At 48.8% G+C, this 26434-nt stretch overlaps 1 protein-coding gene across 6 annotated transcripts in view; it reads left to right on the forward strand.

The window, feature by feature from the left end:
- Positions 1 to 26434, forward strand: part of LOC140390084 (solute carrier organic anion transporter family member 2A1-like) — a 578748-nt gene that overhangs the window by 376634 nt on the left and 175680 nt on the right. For all 6 annotated transcript variants that reach the window (XR_011934552.1, XR_011934553.1, XM_072474981.1 and 3 more), the window contains one exon: positions 24934 to 25015. Coding sequence is in view for 4 of the 6 variants with exons in the window: in XM_072474981.1 (XP_072331082.1) it covers positions 24934 to 25015 (82 nt within the window). In the remaining 2 variants the exon portion in view is untranslated. The remainder of the gene's footprint in view (positions 1 to 24933; positions 25016 to 26434) is intronic.

Raw genomic sequence — 26434 nt, forward strand, 5'->3', positions numbered from 1 at the left:
TGGGCTGGTGTAGCAGGGTGAGCTCTGTGATATATGTGTATCTGAGCTGGTGGAGCAGGGTTAGCTCTGTGAGGTGTGTATCTGAGCTGTTGGAGCAGGGTGAGCTCTGTGATATATGTGTATCTGAGCTGGTGGAGCAGGATGAGCTCTGTGATGTGTGTGTCTGAGCTGGTGGACCATGGGGAGCTCTGTGAGGTGTGTATCTGGGCTGGTGGAGCAGGGTCGGCTCTGTGAGGTGTGTATCTGAGCTGGTGGAGCAGGGTGAGCTCTGTGATATATGTGTATCTGGGCTGGTGGAGCAAGGTGAGCTCTGTGATATAGGTGTATCTGAGCTGGTGGAGCAAGGTGAGCTCTGTGATATATGTGTATCTGAGCTGGTGGAGCAGGGTCAGCTCTGTGAGGTGTGTATCTGGGCTGGTGGAGCAGGGTGATCTCTGTGATGTATGTGTATCTGGGCTGGTGGAGCAGTGTCAGCTCTGTGATATATGTGTATCTGGGCTGGTGGAGCAGGGTCAGCTCTGTGATATATGTGTATCTGGGCTGGTGGAGCAGGGTCAGCTCTGTGATAGATGTGTATCTGAGCTGGTGGAGCAGGGTGATCTCTGTGATATATGTGTATCTGGGCTGTTGGAGCAGGGTCAGCTCTGTGATATATGTGTATCTGGGCCGGTGGAGCAGAGTCAGCTCTGTGATATATGTATATCTGAGCTGGTGGAACAGGGTGATCTCTGTGATATATGTGTAACTGGGCTGGTGGAGCAGGTTCAGCTCTGTGATATATGTGTATCTGGGCTGGTGGAGCTGGGTCAGCTCTGTGATATATGTGTATCTGGGCTGGTGGAGCAGGGTGAGCTCTGTGAGGTGTGTATCTGGGCTGGTGGAGCAGGGTGAGCTCTGTGATATATGTGTATTTGAGCTGGTGGAGCAGGGTGAGCTCTGTGAGGTGTGTATCTGAGCTGGTGGAGCAGGGTCAGCTCTGTGAGGTGTGTATCTGGGCTGGTGGATCAGGGTCGGCTCTGTGTGGTGTGTATCTGGGCTGGTGGAGCAGGGTGAGCTCTGTGAGGTGTGTATCTGGGCTGGTGGAGCAGGATGAGCTCTGTGATATATGTGTATCTGAGCTGGTGGAGCAGGGTCAGCTCTGTGATATATGTGTATCTGAGCTGGTGGAGCAGGGTCAGCTCTGTGATATATGTGTATCTGAGCTAGTGGAGCAGGGTCAGCTCTGTGATATATGTGTATCTGGGCTGGTGGAGCAGGGTCAGCTCTGTGATATATGTGTTTTTGGGCTGGTGGAGCAGGGTCAGCTCTGGGATATATGTGTTTCTGGGCTGGTGGAGCAGGGTCAGCTCTGTGATATATGTGTATCTGAGCTGGTGGAGCAGGGTGAGCTCTGTGTTATATGTGTATCTGAGCTGGTGGAGCAGGGTCAGCTCTGTGATATATGTGTATCTGAGCTGGTGGAGCAGGGTCAGCTCTGTGATATATGTGTATCTGAGCTGGTGGAGCAGGGTCAGCTCTGTGATATATGTGTATCTGGGCTGGTGGAGCAGGGTGAGCTCCGTGATATATGTGTATCTGAGCTGGTGGAGCAGGGTCAGCTCTGGGATATATGTGTTTCTGGGCTGGTGGAGCAAGGTGAGCTCTGTGATATATGTGTATCTGGGCTGGTGGAGCAAGGTGAGCTCTGGAATGTTTGTCTCTGAGCTGTGCAGTGAGAGACATTAACAAGTGTATATGTAAATATGGATATCCTGCGGCCAGTCGATGTCAGGCAAGTAGTAGCACGTGACACTTTAGCCTGAGGAGAAACCATCGTGTTCAGTTAAGTTTGTATTAGTTCCAGTTTTGTTGCAGAAGTTTCATACTCTCATATACTATGATATAGATTGTATACTATAATATAATTATATATTATACAATATGCTATAATATACCATATACTATTATAGAATTCTGACCAAATTATAGCGGGTCTAGCAGGGTCGGCTCTGTAATATATGTGTATCTGAGCTGGTGGAGTAGGGTCGGCTTTGTGAGGTGTGTGTATATGAGCTGGTGTAGCAGGTTGAGCTCTGTGAAGTGTGTATATGAGCTGGTGGAGCAGGGTCGGCTCTGGGATATATGTGTATCTGGGCTGGTGGAGCAGGGTAAGCTCTGTGAGGTGTGTATCTGAGCTGGTGGAGCAGGGTCAGCTCTGTGAGGTGTGTATCTGAGCTGGTGGAGCAGGGTGAGCTCTGTGAGGTGTGTATCTGGGCTGGTGGAGCAGGGTCGGCTCTGTGTGGTGTGTATCTGGGCTGGTGGAGCAGGGTGAGCTCTGTGAGGTGTGTATCTGGGCTGGTGGAGCAGGGTGAGCTCTGTGATATATGTGTATCTGAGCTGGTGGAGCAGGGTAAGCTCTGTGATATATGTGTATCTGGGCTGGTGGAGCAGGGTCAGCTCTGTGATATATGTGTATCTGTGCTGGTGGAGCATGGTCAGCTCTGTGATATATGTGTATCTGAGCTGGTGGAGCAGGGTCAGCTCTGTGAGGTGTGTATCTGAGCTGGTGGAGCAGGGTGAGCTCTGTGATATATGTGTATCTGTGCTGGTGGAGCATGGTCAGCTCTGTGATATATGTGTATCTGGGCTGGTGGAGCAGGGTCGGCTTTGAGGTGTGTATCTGAGCTGGTGGAGCAGGGTGAGCTCTGTGATATATGTGTATCTGAGCTGGTGGAGCAAGGTGAGCTCTGTGATATATGTGTATCTGGGCTGGTGGAGCAGGGTCAGCTCTGTGAGGTGTGTGTATCTGGGCTGGTGGAGCAGTGTCAGCTCTGTGATATATGTGTATCTGGGCTGGTGGAGCAGGGTCAGCTCTGTGATAGATGTGTATCTGGGCTGGTGGAGCAGTGTCAGCTCTGTGATATATGTGTATCTGGGCTGGTGGAGCAGGGTCAGCTCTGTGATAGATGTGTATCTGAGCTGGTGGAGCAGGGTGATCTCTGTGATATATGTGTATCTGGGCTGGTGGAGCAGGGTCAGCTCTGTGATATATGTGTATCTGGGCCGGTGGAGCAGAGTCAGCTCTGTGATATATGTATATCTGAGCTGGTGGAACAGGGTGATCTCTGTGATATATGTGTAACTGGGCTGGTGGAGCAGGTTCAGCTCTGTGATATATGTGTATCTGGGCTGGTGGAGCTGGGTCAGCTCTGTGATATATATGTATCTGGGCTGGTGGAGCAGAGTCAGCTCTGTGATATATGTGTATCTGAGCTGGTGGAGCAGAGTGAGCTCTGTGAAATATGTGTATCTGAGCTGGTGGAGCAGGGTCAGCTCTGTGATATATGTGTTTCTGAGCTGGTGGAGCAGGGTCAGCTCTGTGATATATGTGTTTCTGAGCTGGTGGAGCAGGGTCAGCTCTGTGAGGTGTGTATCTGGGCTGGTGGAGCAGGGTGAGCTCTGTTATATATGTGTATTTGAGCTGGTGGAGCAGGGTGAGCTCTGTGAGGTGTGTATCTGAGCTGGTGGAGCAGGGTCAGCTCTGTGAGGTGTGTATCTGGGCTGGTGGATCAGGGTCGGCTCTGTGTGGTGTGTATCTCGGCTGGTGGAGCAGGGTGAGCTCTGTGAGGTGTGTATCTGGGCTGGTGGAGCAGGATGAGCTCTGTGATATATGTGTATCTGAGCTGGTGGAGCAGGGTGAGCTCTGTGATATATGTGTATCTGAGCTGGTGGAGCAGGGTCAGCTCTGTGATATATGTGTATCTGAGCTAGTGGAGCAGGGTCAGCTCTGTGATATATGTGTATCTGGGCTGGTGGAGCAGGGTCAGCTCTGTGATATATGTGTTTTTGGGCTGGTGGAGCAAGGTGAGCTCTGTGATATACGTGTATCTGAGCTGGTGGAGCAGGGTCAGCTCTGGGATATATGTGTTTCTGGGCTGGTGGAGCAGGGTCAGCTCTGTGATATATGTGTATCTGAGCTGGTGGAGCAGGGTGAGCTCTGTGATATATGTGTATCTGAGCTGGTGGAGCAGGGTCAGCTCTGTGATATATGTGTATCTGAGCTGGTGGAGCAGGGTCAGCTCTGTGATATATGTGTATCTGAGCTGGTGGAGCAGGGTCAGCTCTGTGATATATGTGTATCTGGGCTGGTGGAGCAGGGTGAGCTCTGTGATATATGTGTATCTGAGCTGGTGGAGCAGGGTCAGCTCTGGGATATATGTGTTTCTGGGCTGGTGGAGCAAGGTGAGCTCTGTGATATATGTGTATCTGGGCTGGTGGAGCAAGGTGAGCTCTAGAATGTTTGTCTCTGAGCTGTGCAGTGAGAGACATTAACAAGTGTATATGTAAATATGGATATCCTGCGGCCAGTCGATGTCAGGCAAGTAGTAGCACGTGACACTGTAGCCTGAGGAGAAACCATCGTGTTCAGTTAAGTTTGTATTAGTTCCAGTTTTGTAGCAGAAGTTTCATACTCTCATATACTATGATATAGGTTGTATACTATAATATAATTATATATTATACAATATGCTATAATATACCATGTACTATTATAGAATTCTGACCAAATTATAGCGGGTCTAGCAGGGTCGGCTCTGTAATATATGTGTATCTGAGCTGGTGGAGTAGGGTCGGCTTTGTGAGGTGTGTGTATATGAGCTGGTGTAGCAGGTTGAGCTCTGTGAAGTGTGTATATGAGCTGGTGGAGCAGGGTCGGCTCTGGGATATATGTGTATCTGGGCTGGTGGAGCAGGGTAAGCTCTGTGAGGTGTGTATATGAGCTGGTGGAGCAGGGTAAGCTCTGTGAGGTGTGTATCTGGGCTGGTGGAGCAGGGTCAGCTCTGTGAGGTGTGTATCTGGGCTGGTGGAGCAGGGTCAGCTCTGTGTGGTGTCTATCTGGGCTGGTGGAGCAGGGTGAGCTCTGTGAGGTGTGTATCTGGGCTGGTGGAGCAGGGTGAGATCTGTGATATATGTGTATCTGAGCTGGTGGAGCAGGGTGAGCTCTGTGATATATGTGTATCTGGGCTGGTGGAGCAGGGTCAGCTCTGTGATATATGTGTATCTGTGCTGGTGGAGCAGGGTGATCTCTGTGATATATGTGTATCTGGGCTGGTGGAGCAGAGTGAGCTCTGTGTGGTGTGTATCTGGGCTGGTGGAGATGGGTCAGCTCTGTGATATATGTGTATCTGAGCTGGTGGAGCAGGGTCAGCTCTGTGAGGTGTGTATCTGAGCTGGTGGAGCAGGTTGAACTCTGTGAGGTGTGTATCTGAGCTGGTGGAGCAGGGTGAGCTCTGTGATATATGTGTATCTGGGCTGGTGGAGCAGGGTGAGCTCTGTGATATATGTGTATCTGAGCTGGTGGAGCAGGATGAGCTCTGTGATGTGTGTGTCTGAGCTGGTGGACCATGGGGAGCTCTGTGAGGTGTGTATCTGGCCTGGTGGAGCAGGGTCGGCTCTGTGAGGTGTGTATCTGAGCTGGTGGAGCAGGGTCAGCTCTGTGATATATGTGTTTCTGAGCTGGTGGAGCAGGGTCAGCTCTGTGATATATGTGTATCTGAGCTGGTGGAGCAGGGTCAGCTCTGTGATATATGTGTATCTGAGCTGGTGGAGCAGGGTCAGCTCTGTGATATATGTGTATCTGGGCTGGTGGAGCAGGGTGAGCTCTGTGATATATGTGTATCTGAGCTGGTGGAGCAGGGTCAGCTCTGTGATATATGTGTATCTGGGCTGGTGGAGCAAGGTGAGCTCTGGAATGTTTGTCTCTGAGCTGTGCAGTGAGAGACATTAACAAGTGTATATGTAAATATGAATATCCTGCGGCCAGTCGATGTCTGGCAAGTAGTAGCACGTGACACTGTAGCCTGAGGAGAAACCATCGTGTTCAGTTAAGTTTGTATTAGTTCCAGTTTTGTAGCAGAAGTTTCATACTCTCATATACTATGATATAGGTTGTATACTATAATATAATTATATATTATACAATATGCTATAATATACCATATACTATCATAGAATTCTGACCAAATTATAGCGGGTCTAGCAGGGTCGGCTCTGTAATATATGTGTATCTGAGCTGGTGGAGTAGGGTCGGCTTTGTGAGGTGTGTGTATATGAGCTGGTGTAGCAGGTTGAGCTCTGTGAAGTGTGTATATGAGCTGGTGGAGCAGGGTCGGCTCTGGGATATATGTGTATCTGGGCTGGTGGAGCAGGGTAAGCTCTGTGAGGTGTGTATCTGAGCTGGTGGAGCAGGGTCAGCTCTGTGAGGTGTGTATCTGGGCTGGTGGAGCAGGGTCGGCTCTGTGTGGTGTGTATCTGGGCTGGTGGAGCAGGGTGAGCTCTGTGAGGTGTGTATCTGGGCTGGTGGAGCAGGGTGAGCTCTGTGATATATGTGTATCTGAGCTGGTGGAGCAGGGTGAGCTCTGTGATATATGTGTATCTGGGCTGGTGGAGCAGGGTCAGCTCTGTGATATATGTGTATCTGGGCTGGTGGAGCAGGGTCAGCTCTGTGTATATGTGTATCTTAGCTGGTGGAGCAGGGTGATCTCTGTGATATATGTGTATCTGGGCTGGTGGAGCAGGGTCAGGTCTGTGATATATGTGTATCTGGGCTGGTGGAGCAGGGTCAGCTCTGTGATATATGTGTATCTGAGCTGGTGGAGCAGGGTGATCTCTGTGATATATGTGTATCTGGGCTGGTGTAGCAGGGTCAGGTCTGTGATATATGTGTATCTGGGCTGGTGGAGCAGTGTCAGCTCTGTGATACATGTGTATCTGGGCTGGTGGAGCAGGTTCAGCTCTGTGATATATGTGTTTCTGGGCTGGTGGAGCAAGGTGAGCTCTGTGATATATGTGTATCTGGGCTGGTGGAGCAAGGTGAGCTCTGGAATGTTTGTCTCTGAGCTGTGCAGTGAGAGACATTAACAAGTGTATATGTAAATATGGATATCCTGCGGCCAGTCGATGTCAGGCAAGTAGTAGCACGTGACACTGTAGCCTGAGGAGAAACCATCGTGTTCAGTTAAGTTTGTATTAGTTCCAGTTTTGTAGCAGAAGTTTCATACTCTCATATACTATGATATAGGTTGTATACTATAATATAATTATATATTATACAATATGCTATAATATACCATATACTATTATAGAATTCTGACCAAATTATAGCGGGTCTAGCAGGGTCGGCTCTGTACTATGTGTGTATCTGACCTGGTGGAGTAGGGTCGGCTTGGGGAGGTGTGTGTTTATGAGCTGGTGTAGCAGGTTGAGCTCTGTGAAGTGTGTATATGAGCTGGTGGAGCAGGGTCGGCTCTGGGATATATGTGTATCCGGGCTGGTGGAGCAGGGTCAGCTCTGTGAGGTGTGTATCTGAGCTGGTGGAGCAGGGTCAGCTCTGTGAGGTATGTATCTGGGCTGGTGGAGCAGGGTCAGCTCTGTGAGGTGTGTATTTGGGCTGGTGGAGCAGGGTTGGCTCTGTGAGGTGTGTATCTAGGCTGGTGGAGCAGGGTCGGCTCTGTGAGGTGTGTATCTGAGCTGGTGGAGCAGGGTGAGCTCTGTGAGGTGTGTATCTGAGCTGGTGGAGCAGGGTGAGCTCTGTGAGGTGTGTATCTGAGCTGGTGGAGCAGGGTGAGCTCTGTGAGGTGTGTATCTGAGCTGGTGGAGCAGCGTCAGCTCTGTGATATATGTGTATCTGAGCTGGTGGAGCAGGGTGATCTCTGTGATATATGTGTATCTGGGCTGTTGGAGCAGGGTCAGCTCTGTGATATATGTGTATCTGGGCTGGTGGAGCAGGGTCAGCTCTGTGATATATGTGTATCTGGGCTGGTGGAGCAGGGTCAGCTCTGTGATATATGTGTATCTGAGCTGGTGGAGCAGGGTGATCTCTGTGATATATGTGTATCTGGGCTGGTGGTGCAGGGTCAGCTCTGTGATATATGTGTATCTGGGCTGGTGCAGCAGGGTCAGCTCTGTGATATATGTGTATCTGAGCTGGTGGAGCAGGGTGATCTCTGTGATATATGTGTATCTGGGCTGGTGGAGCAGGGTCAGCTCTGTGATTTTTGTGTATCTGGGCTGGTGGAGCAGGGTCAGCTCTGTGATATATGTGTATCTGAGCTGGTGGAGCAGGGTGATCTCTGTGATATATGTGTATCTGGGCTGGTGGAGTAGGTTCAGGTCTGTGATATATGTGTATCTGGGCTGGTGGAGCAGGGTCAGCTCTGTGATGTATGTGTATCTGGGCTGGTGGAGCAGTGTCAGCTCTGTGATACATGTGTATCTGGGCTGGGAGAGCAGGGTCAGCTCTGTGATATATGTGTTTCTGGGCTGGTGGAGCAAGGTGAGCTCTGTGATATATGTGTATCTGAGCTGGTGGAGCAGGGTCAGCTCTGGGATATATGTGTTTCTGGGCTGGTGGAGCAGGGTCAGCTCTGTGATATATGTGTATCTGAGCTGGTGGAGCAGGGTCAGCTCTGTGATATATGTGTATCTGAGCTGGTGGAGCAGGGTCAGCTCTGTGATATATGTGTATCTGAGCTGGTGGAGCAGGGTCAGCTCTGTGATATATGTGTATCTGGGCTGGTGGAGCAGGGTCAGCTCTGTGATATATGTGTTTTTGGGCTGGTGGAGCAAGGTGAGCTCTGTGATATGCGTGTATCTGAGCTGGTGGAGCAGTGTCAGCTCTGTGATATATGTGTATCTGAGCTGGTGGAGCAGGGTCAGCTCTGTGATATATGTGTATCTGAGCTGGTGGAGCAGGGTCAGCTCTGTGATATATGTGTATCTGAGCTGATGGAGCAGGGTCAACTCTGTGATATATGTGTATCTGGGCTGGTGGAGCAGGGTCAGCTCTGTGATATATGTGTATCTGAGCTGGTGGAGCAGGGTCAGCCCTGGGATATATGTGTTTCTGGGCTGGTGGAGCAAGGTGAGCTCTGTGATATGTGTATCTGGGCTGGTGGAGCAAGGTGAGCTCAGAAATGTTTGTCTCTGAGCTGTGCAGTGAGAGACATGAACAAGTGTATTTGTAAATATGAATATCCTGCGGCCAGTAGGTGTCAGTCAAGTAGTAGCACCTGGCACTGTAGCCTGAGGAGAAACCATCGTGTTCAGTTAAGTTTGTATTAGTTCCAGTTTTGTAGCAGAAGTTTCATACACTCATATACTATGATATAGGTTGTATACTATAATATAATTATATATTATACAATATGCTATAATATACCATATACTATTATAGAATTCTGACCAAATTATAGCGGGTCTAGCATGGTCGGCTCTGTAATATATGTGTATCTGAGCTCGTGGAGTAGGGTCGGCTTTGTGAGGTGTGTGTATATGAGCTGGTGTAGCAGGTTGAGCTCTGTGAAGTGTGTATATGAGCTGGTGGAGCAGGGTCGGCTCTGGGATATATGTGTATCTGGGCTGCTGGAGCAGGGTAAGCTCTGTGAGGTGTGTATCTGAGCTGGTGGAGCAGGGTCAGCTCTGTGAGGTGTGTATCTGGGCTCGTGGAGCAGGGTCGGCTCTGTGTGGTGTGTATTTGGGCCGGTGGAGCAGGGTGAGCTCTGTGAGGTGTGTATCTGGGCTGGTGGAGCAGGGTGAGCTCTGTGATATATGTGTATCTGAGCTGGTGGAGCAGGGTGAGCTCTGTGAGGTGTGTATCTGAGCTGGTGGAGCAGGGTGAGCTCTGTGAGGTGTGTATCTGAGCTGGTGGAGCAGGGTCAGCTCTGTGATATGTGTGTATCTGAGCTGGTGGAGCAGGGTGATCTCTGTGATATATGTGTATCTGGGCTGTTGGAGCAGGGTCAGCTCTTTGATATATGTCTATCTGGGCTGGTGGAGCAGGGTCAGCTCTGTGATATATGTGTATCTGGGCTGGTGGAGCAGGGTCAGCTCTGTGATATATGTGTATCTGAGCAGGTGGAGCAGGGTGATCTCTGTGATATATGTGTATCTGGGCTGGTGGAGCAGGGTCAGCTCTGTGATATATGTGTATCTGGGCTGGTGGAGCAGGGTCAGCTCTGTGATATATGTGTATCTGAGCTGGTGGAGCAGGGTGAACTCTGTGACATATGTGTATCTGGGCTGGTGGAGCAGGTTCAGCTCTGTGATATATGTGTATCTGGGCTGGTGGAGCAGGGTCAGCTCTGTGATATATGTGTATCTGGGCTGGTGGAGCAGTGTCAGCTCTGTGATACATGTGTATCTGGGCTGGTGGAGCAGGTTCAGCTCTGTGATATATGTGTATCTGGGCTGGTGGGGCAGGGTCAGCTCTGTGATATATGTGTATTTGGGCTGGTGGAGCAGGTTCAGCTCTGTGATATATGTGTATCTGGGCTGGTGGAGCAGGGTGATCTCTGTGATATATGTGTATCTGAGCTGGTGGAGCAGGGTGAGCCTTGTGATATATATGTATCTGGGCTTGTGGAGCAGGGTCAGCTCTGTGATATATGTGTATCTGGGCTGGTGGAGCAGGGTCAGCTCTGTGATATATGTGTATCTGACCTGGTGGAGCAGGGTCAGCTCTGTGATATATGTGTATCTGAGCTGGTGGAGCAGGGTCAGCTCTGGGATATATGTGTTTCTGGGCTGGTGGAGCAGGGTCATCTCTGTGACATATGTGTTTCTGGGCTGGTGGAGCAGGGTCAGCTCTGTGATATATGTATATCTCGGCTGGTGGAGCAGGGTCAGCTCTGTGATATATGTGTTTCTGGGCTGGTGGAGCAGGGTCAGCTCTGTGATATATGTGTATCTGGGCTGGTGGAGCAGGGTCAGCTCTGTGATATATGTGTATCTGGGCTGGTGGAGCAGGGTGATCTCTGTGATATATGTGTATCTGGGCTGGTGGAGCAGGGTCAGCTCTGTGATATATGTGTATTTGGCCTGGTGGAGCAGGGTCAGCTCTGTGATATATGTGTATCTGATCTGGTGGAGCAGGGAGATCTCTGTGATATATGTGTATCTGGGTTGGTGGAGCAGGTTCAGCTCTGTGATATATGTGTATCTGGGCTGGTGGAGCAGGGTCAGCTCTGTGATATAGGTGTATCTGGGCTGGTGGAGCAGGGTCAGCTCTGTGATATAGGTGTATCTGGGCTGGTGGAGCAGGGTCAGCTCTGTGAGGTGTGTATCTCGGCTGGTGGAGCAGGGTCAGCTCTGTGATATATGTGTATCTGGGCTGGTGGAGCAGGGTCAGCTCTGTGATATATGTGTATCTGGGCTGGTGGATCAGGGTCAGCTCTGTGATATATGTGTATCTGGGCTGGTGGAGCAGGGTCAGCTCTGTGATATATGTGTATCTGGGCTGGTGGAGCAGGGTCAGCTCTGTGATATATGTGTATCTGAGCTGGTGGAGCAGGGTCAGCTCTGTGATATATGTGTCTCTGGGCTGGTGGAGCAGGGTCAGCTCTGTGATATATGTGTTTCTGGGCTGGTGGAGCAGGGTCAGCTCTGTGATATATGTGTTTGTGGGCTGGTGGAGCAGGGTCAGCTCTGTGATATATGTGTTTCTGGGCTGGTGGAGCAGGGTCAGCTCTGTGATATATGTGTATCTGAGCTGGTGGAGCAGGGTGATCTCTGTGATATATGTGTATCTGGGCTGGTGGAGCAGGTTCAGCTCTGTGATATATGTGTATCTGGGCTGGTGGAGCAGGGTCAGCTCTGTGATATGTGTATCTGGGCTGGTGGAGCAGGGTCAGCTCTGTGATATATGTGTATCTGGGATGGTGGAGCTGGGTCAGCTCTGTGATATATGTGTATCTGGGCTGGTGGAGCAGGGTCAGCTCTGTGATATATGTGTATCTGAGCTGGTGGAGCAGGGTGATCTCTGTGATATATGTGAATCTGGGCAGGTGGAGCAGTGTCAGCTCTGTGATACATGTGTATCTGGGCTGGTGGAGCAGGGTCAGCTCTCTGATATATGTGTATCTGGGCTGGTGGAGCAGGGTCAGCTCTGTGATATATGTGTCTCTGGGCTGGTGGAGCAGGGTCAGCTCTGTGATATATGTGTATCTGAGCTGGTGCTGCAGGGTCAGCTCTGGGATATATGTGTTTCTGGGCTGGTGGAGCAGGGTCAGCTCTGTGATATATGTGTTTCTGGGCTGGTGGAGCAGGGTCAGCTCTGTGATATATGTGTTTGTGGGCTGGTGGAGCAGGGTCAGCTCTGTGATATATGTGTTTCTGGGCTGGTGGAGCAGGGTCAGCTCTGTGATATATGTGTATCTGAGCTGGTGGAGCAGGGTGATCTCTGTGATATATGTGTATCTGGGCTGGTGGAGCAGGTTCAGCTCTGTGATATATGTGTATCTGGGCTGGTGGAGCAGGGTCAGCTCTGTGATATATGTGTATCTGGGCTGGTGGAGCAGGGTCAGCTCTGTGATATATGTGTATCTGGGATGGTGGAGCTGGGTCAGCTCTGTGATATATGTGTATCTGGGCTGGTGGAGCAGGGTCAGCTCTGTGATATATGTGTATCTGAGCTGGTGGAGCAGGGTGATCTCTGTGATATATGTGTATCTGGGCAGGTGGAGCAGTGTCAGCTCTGTGATACATGTGTATCTGGGCTTGTGGAGCAGGGTCAGCTCTCTGATATATGTGTATCTGGGCTGGTGGAGCAGGGTCAGCTCTGTGATATATGTGTATCTGGGCTGGTGGAGCAGGGTCAGCTCTGTGATATATGTGTATCTGAGCTGGTGGTGCAGGGTCAGCTCTGGGATATATGTGTTTCTGGGCTGGTGGAGCAGGGTCAGCTCTGTGATATATGTGTTTCTGGGCTGGTGGAGCAAGGTCAGCTCTGTGATATATGTGTTTGTGGGCTGGTGGAGCAGGGTCAGCTCTGTGATATATGTGTTTCTGGGCTGGTGGAGCAGGGTCAGCTCTGTGATATATGTGTATCTGGGCTGGTGGAGCAGGGTCAGCTCTGTGATATATGTGTTTCTGGGCTGGTGGAGCAGAGTGAGCTCTGTGAAATATGTGTATCTGAGCTGGTGGAGCAGGGTCAGCTCTGTGATATATGTGTATCTGAGCTGGTGGAGCAGGGTCAGCTCTGTGATATATGTGTATCTGAGCTGGTGGAGCAGGGTCTGCTCTGTGATATATGTGTATCTGAGCTGGTGGAGCAGGGTCAGCTCTGGGATATACGTGTTTCTGTGCTGGTGGAGCAGGGTGATCTCTGTGATATATGTGTATCTGGGCTGGTGGAGCAGGGTCAGCTCTGTGATATATGTGTATCTGGGCTGGTGGAGCAGGGTGAGCTCTGTGATATATGTGTATCTGAGCTGGTGGAGCAGGGTGATCTCTGTGATATATGTGTATCTGGGCTGGTGGAGCAGGTTCAGCTCTGTGATATATGTGTATCTGGGCTGGTAGAGCAGGGTCAGCTCTGTGATATATGTGTATCTGGGCTGGTGGAGCAGGGTCAGCTCTGTGATATATGTGTATCTGGGCTGGTGGAGCAGGGTCAGCTCTGTGATATATGTGTATCTGAGCTGGTGGGGCAGGGTCAGCTCTGTGATATATGTGTATCTGAGCTGGTGGAGCAGGGTGATCTCTGTGATATATGTGTATCTGGGCAGGTGGAGCAGTGTCAGCTCTGTGATGTGTATCTGGGCTGGTGGAGCAGGGTCAGCTCTCTGATATATGTGTATCTGGGCTGGTGGAGCAGGGTCAGCTCTGTGATATATGTGTATCTGGGCTGGTGGAGCAGGGTCAGCTCTGTGATATATGTGTATCTGAGCTGGTGGTGCAGGGTCAGCTCTGGGATATATGTGTTTCTGGGCTGGTGGAGCAGGGTCAGCTCTGTGATATATGTGTTTGTGGGCTGGTGGAGCAGGGTCAGCTCTGTGATATATGTGTTTCTGGGCTGGTGGAGCAGGGTCAGCTCTGTGATATATGTGTATCTGGGCTGGTGGAGCAGGGTCAGCTCTGTGATATATGTGTATCTGGGCTGGTGGAGCAGGGTCAGCTCTGTGATATATGTGTATCTGGGCTGGTGGGGCAGGGTCAGCTCTGTGATATATGTGTATCTGAGCTGGTGGAGCAGGGTGATCTCTGTGATATATGTGTATCTGGGCAGGTGGAGCAGTGTCAGCTCTGTGATACATGTGTATCTGGGCTGGTGGAGCAGGGTCAGCTCTCTGATATATGTGTATCTGGGCTGGTGGAGCACGGTCAGGTCTGTGATATATGTGTATCTGGGCTGGTGGAGCAGGGTCAGCTCTGTGATATATGTGTATCTGAGCTGGTGGTGCAGGGTCAGCTCTGGGATATATGTGTTTCTGGGCTGGTGGAGCAGGGTCAGCTCAGTGATATATATGTGTTTGTGGGCTGTTGGAGCAGGGTCAGCTCTGTGATATATGTGTTTCTGGGCTGGTGGAGCAGGGTCAGCTCTGTGATATATGTTTATCTGGGCTGGTGGAGCAGGGTCAGCTCTGTGATATATGTGTTTCTGGGCTGGTGGAGCAGAGTGAGCTCTGTGAAATATGTGTATCTGAGCTGGTGGAGCAGGGTCAGCTCTGGGATATACGTGTTTCTGTGCTGGTGGAGCAGGGTCAGCTCTGTGATATATGTGTATCTGAGCTGGTGGAGCAGGGTCAGCTCTGTGAGGTGTGTATCTGGGCTGGTGGAGCAGGGTGAGCTCTGTGAGGTGTGTATCTGGGCTGGTTGAGCAGGGTGAGCTCTGTGATATATGTGTATCTGAGCTGCTGGAGCAGGGTGAGCTCTGTGACATATGTGTATCTGGGCTGGTGGAGCAGGGTCAGCTCTGTGATATATGTGTTTCTGGGCTGGTGGAGCAAGGTGAGCTCTGTGATATATGTGTATCTGAGCTGGTGGAGCAGGGTCAGCTCTGCGATATTGTGTTTCTGGGCTGGTGGAGCAGGGTCAGCTCTGTGATATATGTGTATCTGAGCTGGTGGAGCAGGGTGAGCTCTGTGATATATGTGTATCTGAGCTGGTGGAGCAGGGTCAGCTCTGTGATATATGTGTATCTGAGCTGGTGGAGCAGGGTCAGCTCTGTGATATATGTGTATCTGGGCTGGTGGAGCAGGGTCAGCTCTGTGATATATGTGTTTTTGGGCTGGTGGAGCAAGTTGAGCTCTGTGATATACGTGTATCTGAGCTGGTGCAGCAGGGTCAGCTCTGGAATATATGTGTTTCTGGGCTGGTGGAGCAGGGTCAGCTCTGTGATATATGTGTATCTAAGCTGGTGGAGCAGGGTGAGCTCTGTGATATATGTGTATCTGAGCTGGTGGAGCAATGTCAGCTCTGTGATATATGTGTATCTGAGCTGGTGGAGCAGGGTCAGCTCTGTGATATATGTGTATCTGAGCTGGTGGAGCAGGGTCAGCTCTGATATATGTGTATCTGGGCTGGTGGAGCAGGGTGAGCTCTGTGATATATGTGTATCTGAGCTGGTGGAGCAGGGTCAGCTCTGGGATATATGTGTTTCTGGGCTGGTGGAGCAAGGTGAGCTCTGTGATATATGTGTATCTGGGCTGGTGGAGCAAGGTGAGCTCTGAAATGTTTGTCTCTGAGCTGTGCAGTGAGAGACATTAACAAGTGTATATGTAAATATGAATATCCTGCGGCCAGTAGGTGTCAGGCAAGTAGTAGCACGTGTCACTGTAGCCTGAGGAGAAACCATCGTGTTCAGTTAAGTTTGTATTAGTTCCAGTTTTGTAGTAGAAGTTTCATACTCTCATATACTATGATATAGGTTGTATACTATAATATAATTATATATTATACAATATGCTATAATATACCATATACTATTATAGAATTCTGACCAAATTATAGCGGGTCTCGCAGGGTCGGCTCTGTAATATATGTGTATATGAGCTGGTGGAGCAGGGTCGGCTCTGGGATATATGTGTATCTGGGCTGGTGGAGCAGGGTAAGCTCTGTGACGTGTGTATCTGAGCTGGTGGAGCAGGGTCAGCGATGTGAGGTGTGTATCTGGGCTGGTGGAGCAGGGTGAGCTCTGTGATATATGTGTATCTGAGCTGGTGGAGCAGGGTGAGTTCTGTGATATATGTGTATCTGAGCTGGTGGAGCAGGGTGAGCTCTGTGATATATGTGTATCTGGGCTGGTGGAGCAGGGTGAGCTCTGTGATATATGTGTATTATGGTGATCTCTATGTGCATGTATATAAGGGGTTAATGTGTATTCAGTAGCACCAGATGATCACTAGAGGGCCGGACCAACAGGGGCGTAAAAGCAACCACATTGTGCCTCTCTCTCTCTCTCTTATGGATGTACTGTGACCAGGACAGGAGTATAAGATTAGCTCAGATGGTTTGTGTAGTTAAGCATAGTTACTGTAGTTAGATCTTGTTGATCTTATCACTAGAATCAACGTTAAAGAACTCACGCAATTATTGTTTTAGTTACTCAATAAACCTTTTGTTACTACTGGACGAGTTTGAGCCTTCTTCATCGAGATTCAGAAAACCTCATCAGCAACCAAGGTTTGCAATAGCAGGACATGAAGCTATCGAGATCTCTAAATCCCTTAATTTCTTGGAAGATGAGGACAAAACTATATTTAAAGTGATTGTCACAAAATTTGAAGAACAGTGTAAAAGTCAATCTGGTGAGATGCTGGAAAGATTTAACTTCGTCATAGGTGCCAGAGAACCAGGATGCCCATCACAAATTTTATTACAGACCTCAAGTTAATAGCACAAGGCTGTAATTTTTCTGATTTCAGAGACTCAATGATAATGGGTCAATTAATTTATGGACTATCTGATAAAAATTTGAGGGAGGAACTTTCACAAAAGAAGTATCTAACTCTAGAAATCGCGATTAAACAATGCATAGTGCATGAACAGAAAAAATACAGTACCTTCAATTTATCCAAAGAAAAAACGGCGCAAATACTCACCATGAGGCAGAGGCAGTGTTGAAACTTAAGAAGATGGATGTTCTGCGCGACAGCTATCTTGCACGTGCGCAGTCTGATCAGTCCGCACATGCGCATTTCCCTAAAAGACGCAAACCGGTAAAACAGCGTTCTGCGCATGCACGAGAAGTCGCACATGCGCAGTTGCAAAAAGAGAGGCACAGTAAAGGAAAATCGAAGTGCGCATGCGCAATCGATTTGTACACTTTACATCACGAGCGTCATGACATCAGAAGACTCAGACCACGCCCACTTAACGCAACACTGCCCGAAAATTAAAGATAAGAATTTTAAAGCTACAAAACCCAATTTTTTTACCTCAAAAGACAGAATAATGCCTGAACCTCAACCAGCAGTTGAAAATAACCTCCGCAGCACAAGCAGCTTGCACCACCCAAAGTGAAGAGCACATTGACAAATCCGAAACCAAAGAAGATGATTTGTTCATTGAACTTGAATAGCACAATAACGAATCCGAATCAAAAAAGATGATTTGTATATTGAAGAATACTACTCAGACATGGCTGAGTTATTTGGACATGATGATCATAGCATCAGCAACACGGTTGAAAAGCTCAATACAACTCTACTCATGGTAGATGAATCCAATACCTTGATGGAATGGCCGATCATTGATACATTGGATGACAGCAACCTGTCGAATAGCCAAGAAGAAAACGACGCCACACAGAGAGTACTGACTGACTCCGTTGAGAGAGCACAGATCGACTCCACAGAGAGAACACTGCACGACTCCATACAAAGAGCGATGAAAGACTCCACAGAGAGAGTGATGGAAGCCACCACAGAGTGCTCGTTGACAGACTTCAGAATGGAAGCAATTAAAGACTCCAGAGCGACAACCATGCATGAAGAAGACTGTGAAGATCTATCCACCTTATTTGAGAAACCAGAAGCAGACTATGAAAGTCTACCCAGCTCATTTAATCAATAAGAAGACAATGAATGTCTACCCACCGTATGGGAGAATAGTAGCCATGATGTGGAGATGCTGGCGTTGGACTGGAGTGGGCACAGTAAGAAGTCTTACAACACCAGGTTAAAGTCCAACAGGTTTGTTTCAAATCACTAGCTTCTGGAGCACTGCTCCTTTCTCACCTGAAGGAGCAGTGCTCTGAAAGCCAGTGATTTGAAACAAACCTGTTGGACTTTAACCTGGTGTTGTAAGACGTCTTACTGTGAGAGTAGTGACAATGTGATCACAATCAACATACAAGATGTGCAAGATCACAGCAAGACTGACAGAGCTCAACTCGTCTGTACAGAAGCACTCAACAATTAAAGTAAACAGTGACACCACATCAATTGAAACCTTAACGACTCTGAAGTACCCATAAGAAAATGAAATCTTGAAGATTTTGACTCCAGAAGAGGAGCACCAAGAAGCCAAAGATGATTCAAATGAACCTGAAATGACTCCAGAAGAGGAACATCAAGAGATCAAATGTGAAGCAGATCAACGAGAAATGACTCCAGAAGAGGCGCACCAAGAGATCAAAGTTGAAGCAGATCAACCAGAAATGACTCCAGAAGAGATCGCAGATGAAACAGATCAGCCAGAAATGGCTCCAGAAGAGGAGCACCATGGACACAAAAAGGAATCAAATCAACCTCAAATGACTGATATCACCCGGACCAATGCAACATCAGATCATTCTCACAAACCTCAAGTCAAAATGCCCAATGAACCATCAGAATACCATAAAGGACACTGATACCAATAACTTGGAGAATGACTCAAATTATCCACAGGGAACAATCATTGAGCACAACAAGAACAACATCAAAAACTACAACATGAAGCACAACAACAACAATGAATACAACAACAAAGACAACAACAGAAACAACAAAAACAGCAACAATGAAACAACAACTTATACAAAATGGTACAACTCTGCACATAAAGGACAATGTAACAGCACAATCCAAAACAATGGCAAGAGTACAAACATAACATGGCATGACAACGAATTTCACAAATTCGCGTTTGCTCCAAGACAATGAAGCAAAACAGTTATTCAGGCAAATGTAACACAGAATCGCTACCATACGCACAAAAAAAGGTCAAAATCAGACAACGAAGTGATTCAACCATTTGAACACCTCATGATGACTTGTTAGGACTGAACCACAAGCAAACGCAACAAAAGAAACCTAAGAGACTAAATGTATCAACATTTGACTGATTAACTCATTGATTTTATGTAATGCATTTGCAAACTGCATCCATTATGTTTGTTCAATTTTCTTTACAACATAAGAAAATATGTAACACAAGAAAAAAAGGGGGGATGTGGTGATCTCTATGCGCATGTACATAAGGGGTTAATGTGTAATCAGTAGCACCAGATGATCACTATAGAGCCGGACCAATATAGACGCAACCGCATTGTGCCTCTCTCACTCTCTTGGATGTACTGTGACCAGGACAGGAGTATCAGATTAGCTCAGATAGTTAGTGTAGTTAAGCATAGATACTGTAGTTAGATCTTGTTGACCTTATCACTAGTATCAATGTTAAAGTAAAGAACTCAGGCAATTATTGTTATAATTACTGAATAAACCTTTTGTTACTACTGAACGAGTTTGAGTCTTCTTCATCGAGATTCAGATAACCTCCTCAGAAACTGTTGAAATCTACCATGCGGTTTAGGTGTAGTCTCGTATACACTTTTAACTCAGTAGAAATTTAAACTACATGTCTCGGGTGTGAAATGAAATATTTTATTGTGTCTATTGACTATAATTGGGAGTTTGAGATCTTCTTGTGGTTATACATCAAATATTCTCAGAAAGCCCTTGCAGAAGGCTTTTAAGAGATATAATTAACTTAGTGGTTTACAAACAAATTGAATTTTCAAAATACAGTAATGGTTTCTTGCTCGAAGCAAACAGCTTGCGTGGACTTAAGAGTTAGAATAGAAATATGAAAATCCGAAATAAAGATAGTAGACAGTTAGGCAAAATAGTACATAGTGATTCCAGAATGAAAATGGCTGCTCGGATCTTTATCTTTAAGGAAAATGTTATCCGTCTGACTCCATCTACCCCCACCCTTGTAATGTGCTGATTGGCTTGAACGAGTCTCAAATGTATTTGATTGGATGGTTAGTTGTCAATCATCAATGTGAAATATAGCTGTGAATATATTGCATCTTTGGGTGTTTGTTGTGTATTGGAATGTGATTTACACTTTTAATCAGCTCTGGTTTCTACTGGTTTTTTTTGCTGACTGCTATACTTTTTCATATTTTAAACAATGGCAGATTCATTTTATCCATGTTAACTTCTGTGACCTTCATTGAATTGTTTCATTCTCTTCGAGTTAGGCCGTAGATGTTGCAAATGTTTCATATCCCTGCTTTCATTATTGCAAGCTGTACACTTCATAATCTGAAATTATGTTTGCTGTCTTATGATGGAGTTCATTTTTTAAAAAAAATATTTTTATTCTCCTTTTTCACATTTTCTCCCAAATTTACACCCACCAACAATAAACAATAAACAGTAACAAATATGTCAATCCCCAAATCAATAACAATGATCCCATCCTCCCACCAAACCCCAAAATTAGCCCACATGTTCACATAAAGAAATGACAAAAAGGAATCAGGAATCGCCCATAGTCACCATTAACACGCACAGCCCCCCCTCCACCCAACCCTCCCACCCACCCGCCCCAACTAATGGAGCGTTCAATGTTATCCAGTTCTTGAAAGTGCAAAATGAATAATGCACTAATTGTAGAACCCCTCCATCCTTCCTCTCAGTTCAAACTTAACCTTCTCAATAGTCAAGAATTCCAACAGGTCGCCCTGCCACGCCAGGGCACAAGGTGGAGAGGTTGCTCTCCAACCTATCAGGATCCGCCTTCGGGCGATCAACGAGGTAAAGGCTACAACATCTGCCTCCGCACCTGTTTCTAACCCTGGCTGGTCCGACATCCCGAATATGGCCTCCCGAGTGCCTGGGTCCAGTTTCACGTACACCACTTTAGAAATTACCCTAAAAACCTCCCTCCAGTAATCTTCTAGCTTTGAACAGGACCAAAACATATGAACGTGATTAGTGGGGCCCCCACCCGCAACGTTCACACACATCTTCTACTCCTTCAAAGTATCGGCTCATCCTCGCCCTCGTGAGGTGTGCTCTGTATACCAACTTCAGCTGTATCAGCCCCAACCTCACGCACGAGGTGGAGGCATTCACTCTCCGGAGCACCTCACACCAGACCCCCTCCTCTATAACCTCTCCCAACTCTTCCTCCCACTTTGCTTTGATCCCTTCCAGTGGTGCCTTCTCCTCTTCCAAAATAGCTCCGTAAACTACCGACACTACTCCCTTCTCCAGTCCCCCTGTCGTCAGCACCTCCTCCAGCAATGTGGAAGCGAGCTCCACCGGGAAGCTCTGTATCTCCTTTCTGGCAAAATCTCGAACCTGCATGTACCTAAACATTTCCCCCTGCTCCAGCCCATACTTCGCTTCCAGCTCCTTCAATCCTGTAAAACGACCCCGAAGAAACAAATCTTTTAGTGTCTTAATCCCCTTCCCCTCCTATTTCCAAAAGTTTCCATCCCACTTCCCTGGCTCAAATCTGTGGTTCCCCCGAATTGGCATTTCCCTTGATCCTTCCCACAACCCGAAGTGTTGCCGAAACTGCTTCCAAATTCTCAATGAAGCTATTATTACCGGACTCCCTGAGTATTTCCCCGGGGCCATCGGGAGCGGCACTGTTGCGAGTGCTTTCAATCCCGACCCCCTGCACAAACCCTCTCCATTCTGACCCACTGGGAATCAACCCCTCTGACCCAGCTCCGCACCTTCTCCACATTCGCCGCCCAGTAATAATACATCAGGTTCGGAAGACGCAAACCCCCTGCCTGCCTTCCCCTCTATAGCAGCACCTTTCTAACTCTGGCCACCTTCCCTCCCCATATGAACGAGGTAATCATTCCCTCAATCTCTCTGAAAAAAGCCTTTGGCAGGAAAATCGGCAGGCATTGGAAAATAAACAGAAATCGCGGCAACACGTTCATTTTAACCGCCTGTACCCGACCCGCCAGTGACAGAGGGAGACCATCCCACCTTGTTAGATCAGCTTTCACTCTCCCCACCAAACTAGAAATGTTGTACCTATGGGCCCCCCCCCCCCACTCCCGGCAACCTGCACCCCCAGGTACCTAAAGTGAGTTCCTGCCCTACAGAATGGCAGCCCCCCCCCACCCCTGCCCCCATCCCCGGCCGAGACACCACAAAATACTCACTCGTCTAGATTTAGTTTGTACCCCGAGAAAGACCCAAACACCCGAGACAGCTCCAATATTCCCCCTATCGACACACTTGGTTCCGATATGAATAACAGTAAGTCATCGGCATATCAGGACACCCTATGCTCTAACCCCCCTGCACTATTCCTTTCCATACCCCCGAACCTCTTAATGCGATGGCCAACGGCTCAATCATGAGTGCAAACAGCAGGCGGGACAAAGGACATCTCTGCCTAGTCCCACGGTGGAGAGAAAAGTATCTCGAGCTGATGTTGTTTGTGCGGACACTCGCCCTCGGCTCCTTATACAGTAGCTTTACCCAGTTCATAAACCTTGGTCCAATCCCAAACCGCTCCAGAACTGCCATCAAGTACCCCAATTCTACCCAGTCAAACGTCTTCTCAGCGTCCATTGCCACAGCCACCTCTGTTGCCTTCCCCCCTCCGGTGCCATAACCACTTTCAATACCCGTCTAACGTTTGAAAAGAGCTGCCTCCCTCTCACGAACCCCGTCTGATCTTCACCTATCACTTTCGGGAGACACTCCTCCAGCCTACCTGCCAGTACCTTCACCAATACTTTTGCGTCCACATTCAAAAGTGATATGGGCCTATACGGCCCACGCTCCATCGGGTCCTTATCTTTTTTTTGTAACAGGGAAATCGATGCCTGCCCCAAAGTTTGTGGTAACTGCCCCTTCCCTAGCGCCTCTTCAAACCACCATCAGGGGTGCCAGATTGCTCTTGAATTTTTTATAATATTCAAACGGAAACCCATCCGGCCCTGCCACCTTCCCCGACTGCATCCTCCCAATCGCATCTTTTATCTCCTGCTCCACTATCGCTCCTTCTAATGTAGCCCTGTCCCCCTCCCCTAACCTCGGGTATTCCAACCCATCTAGAAATTCCTGCATCTCCCAATCTCCTCCAGGTGGCTCTGACCTGTACAACCTCTCATAAAATTCCTCAATGACCTTGTTAATCTGATCCGGAGCCGCCACCAACTTCCCTGCCCTGTCCCTCACCTGAACAATTTCCCCTACTGCTGCCTCCCTCCGGAGCTGACCTGCTAACATAGCTGACCTTATCTCCATGCTCGTAAACTGCACCCCTTGCTCGCCTAAGTTGGTGCACTGCCTTCCTGGTAGATAGTCGGTCAAAGCCAACTGTAGTTCTTTCCTCTTTTGCAACTTCGCTGGGTCCCCATCTTTTGCATAACTCCTATCTACCTCCAACAAGTCATCTATTACCCTCTGCCGCCCCAACCTCTCCTCTTTATCCACCCTGGCCTTAAACGAGATCACCTCACCTCTCACCACCGCCTTTCGTGCCTCCCAGACAACGGCCTTCGACACCTCACCCGTACAGTTGAAACCTACATATTCCTCAATTACCTTTTCAATTTTGTCACAGAACCCTTGGTCCCCCAAAAGTCCCACAACTAATTTCCACCCTGGCCTCTGCGCTACCCCCTTCTCCAGTACCATATCCACCCAAAACATTCAATGAATTCCCTTTCTTTGGGTCCACTGGCAGTATTATTTACCCAGTCCACCTGCATATTGAAGTCCCCCATGATCACTGTGACTTTGCCTTTCTGACATGCACTTTCTATTTCGTGGTGCATCTTGTGACTGTTAGGAGGCCTGTACATAACTCCCATTATGGTTTTTTTGCCTTTGTGGTTCCTCAACTCTACCCACACAGACTCCACATCATCTGACCCTATGTCGTTTAGTGCTATTGATTTAATTTCATTCCTAATTAACAAGGCAACCCCGCCCCCTCTGCCCACCTCTCTGTCTTTTTGATAGGTTGTGAATCCCTGGATGTTTAAATGCCAGCCCTGAACCCCCTGCAACCACATCTCTGTGATGCCTACCACATCATACCTGCCAGTCACAATCTGGGCCACAAGCTCATCTACCCTGTTCCGTACACTGCACGCATTCAAATATAGCACCTTTAATTCTCTATTGACCGTCCCTTTTTGTTTTCTTAGTGTGGTGGACCTTGGTTTACTGAGCCTTTCCATACACTGTCATATTTTGTGAGATGGGGACTATCGTAACCTCTCCTGAGTCCTTTTAGCATCTCCATTGCTGCATCGAAGTCATCCGCATCCTTGATGACGGTGTAAATTTCTGGGCTCACCATCGAGTGCAGGACTTGCTATTTCTGTTCTCCCGTAGGTGTGTTTTCGCCCGTTCCGAGATATCCGTTAAAACACGTCAGCCAGTGCTTGAAGGTTGCCGCTGAGTTTGCCGCGTGGGGGGCTGAGTTGCAGACACTCCGGCTTGATTCGGAGCTCCATCCTTGTAAATCTAGCTTATTAAATTGATGCACAATCAATGACCACGAAAGCGAGGTTGTAGTCCAACTGAAGGCTTTTATAAGCTAGATGTTTCCCCCAGCAGCTCAGGTACAGAAAGAAGGCTGCTGGGGTGGCACGGGCTGTTATACCCCGCCTTGCAGGGCGGAGCTACCAGACAGCTTGACCAATGGGAAACATACAATATCTACCAATGGTGTTCCAGCATTACCAGGTACTGGTAATACCTCTACACAGACTACCACAGGGGCCTTACTTTCTTCCGAAACCACTCTCATCAAAGCGAGCTATTTGTAATTTGAAAAGACAACCAGAAAACTTGATTGCTGCAATCCAAGATTGTCTTGATAAAATAATGGCTAACCTTTGGTCTTGTGTCATCTGTTCTGCTCTTTGGATGTTTAATCTGCAACTATCATCACTTTGTTTTGTAGAAGTCAGGCAGTGAATCTGATGTGCTGAGTGAGATGGAAGAACAAAAGATGGAAGAAATGACAATCAGAGAGTTCATCAAGAGTAAGTCTTCAACAAATCTGTGATACTTCCATGATCGTGGGCCGGATTCACCCCTACTCGGAGGGGCGAGGGGTTCCGGAGGGACGAGTGGCGTGAACCAATCTGGCGTCGGGCCGCCCCAAAGATGCGGAATCCTCTGCACCTTCAGGGGCTAGGCCCAGTCCGGAGTGGTTTGCTCGCGCATGCACAGACTGTCATCCCCGCGCATGCACAGAGGGATTCGCTTCTGCACCGGGAATGGCGGAGGACCACAGACTCAGGTGCGGAACAATAGAGTGCCCCATGGCACAGGCCCGCCCGCGTCCCGGTGGGCCCTGACCACGGGCCAGGCTACCGTGGGGCCACCTTCCGGGGCCAGATACCCCCACGATCCCCCAAGAACCCCGGAGCCCGCACTTGCCGCCAGGTCTCGCCGGTAAGGGACCTACTCTAATTTACGCCAGCGAGACCAGCAACAGACGGGCGGGACTGCGGCCCTTCGCGGGCTGGAGATTTTGGGCAGCCCCGGCGCCCATTGAGTCGCACCAGACCCCGCCATTCTCCGAGGCGGGCGGCTCGATTCACGCCGAGCCAGTTTTTGGGGGGCGGGAGAATTAGGAGGACGGCGGGGGCGGGATTCACGCCGACCCCCGGCGATTCTTCCACCCGGCGGGGGGTTGGAGAATCCCGCCCCATGTTCCTTGTCTATCAAACCAACAGCTGGGGCGGGATTCTCCGACCACCTGCCACGTCGGAGAATCCCGGGGGGTGGCGATAATCCCGCCCATCCGCTCTGACGCCGGCTGCCGTATTCTCCAGCGCCAGTTTTTGGGCGGGGGCGGGCTTCACGCCCTCCCAGTCGGGGGCCGTTGGCAGCGGCCCCCCCGGCAATTCTCCAGGCCCTGATGGACCGAGCGGCCGTCGGTTACTGGCCAGTCCCGCCGGCGTGAATTGGACATGGTCCCACACCGCTGGTTCTGCGCATGCACTGGACCATGGCCGCTGGTTGGTGCAGCGCCAACTCCTCTGGCATTGGCCTAGCCCTGATTCTGCAACTTCCGGTTGGCCCGATGCCGGAGTGGTTCGCGCCGCTTTTTACTCTGGCGTCAGGCCATTGCAGGGATTCTGGAGAATCCCGCCCCTGATTTCTGTATTTCTTGCTATAATTTGTGCAGTCTCTGCTCTGATTTGAGTATTCTCTGCTCTGCTTTGAGTATTTTCTACTCTGATTTGAGTATTCCCTGCTCTGATTTGAATATTCCCTGCCCTCATTTGAATATGCTTTGCTCTGCTGTGTGTATTTTCTGTGCTGGTGTGTGTATTTTCTGCCCTGGTTGTGTATGTTCTGCCCTGGTTTGTGTATTTTCTGTATGTTATGCTCTGGTTTGTATGCTCTCTGATCTGGTTGCGTGCTCCCAGCTCTGTTTTATGTATTTTCTG

The sequence above is a fragment of the Scyliorhinus torazame genome, chromosome 14 (assembly GCF_047496885.1).
Source record: "Scyliorhinus torazame isolate Kashiwa2021f chromosome 14, sScyTor2.1, whole genome shotgun sequence".
In the NCBI taxonomy this organism is placed as follows: Eukaryota; Metazoa; Chordata; class Chondrichthyes; order Carcharhiniformes; family Scyliorhinidae; genus Scyliorhinus; species Scyliorhinus torazame.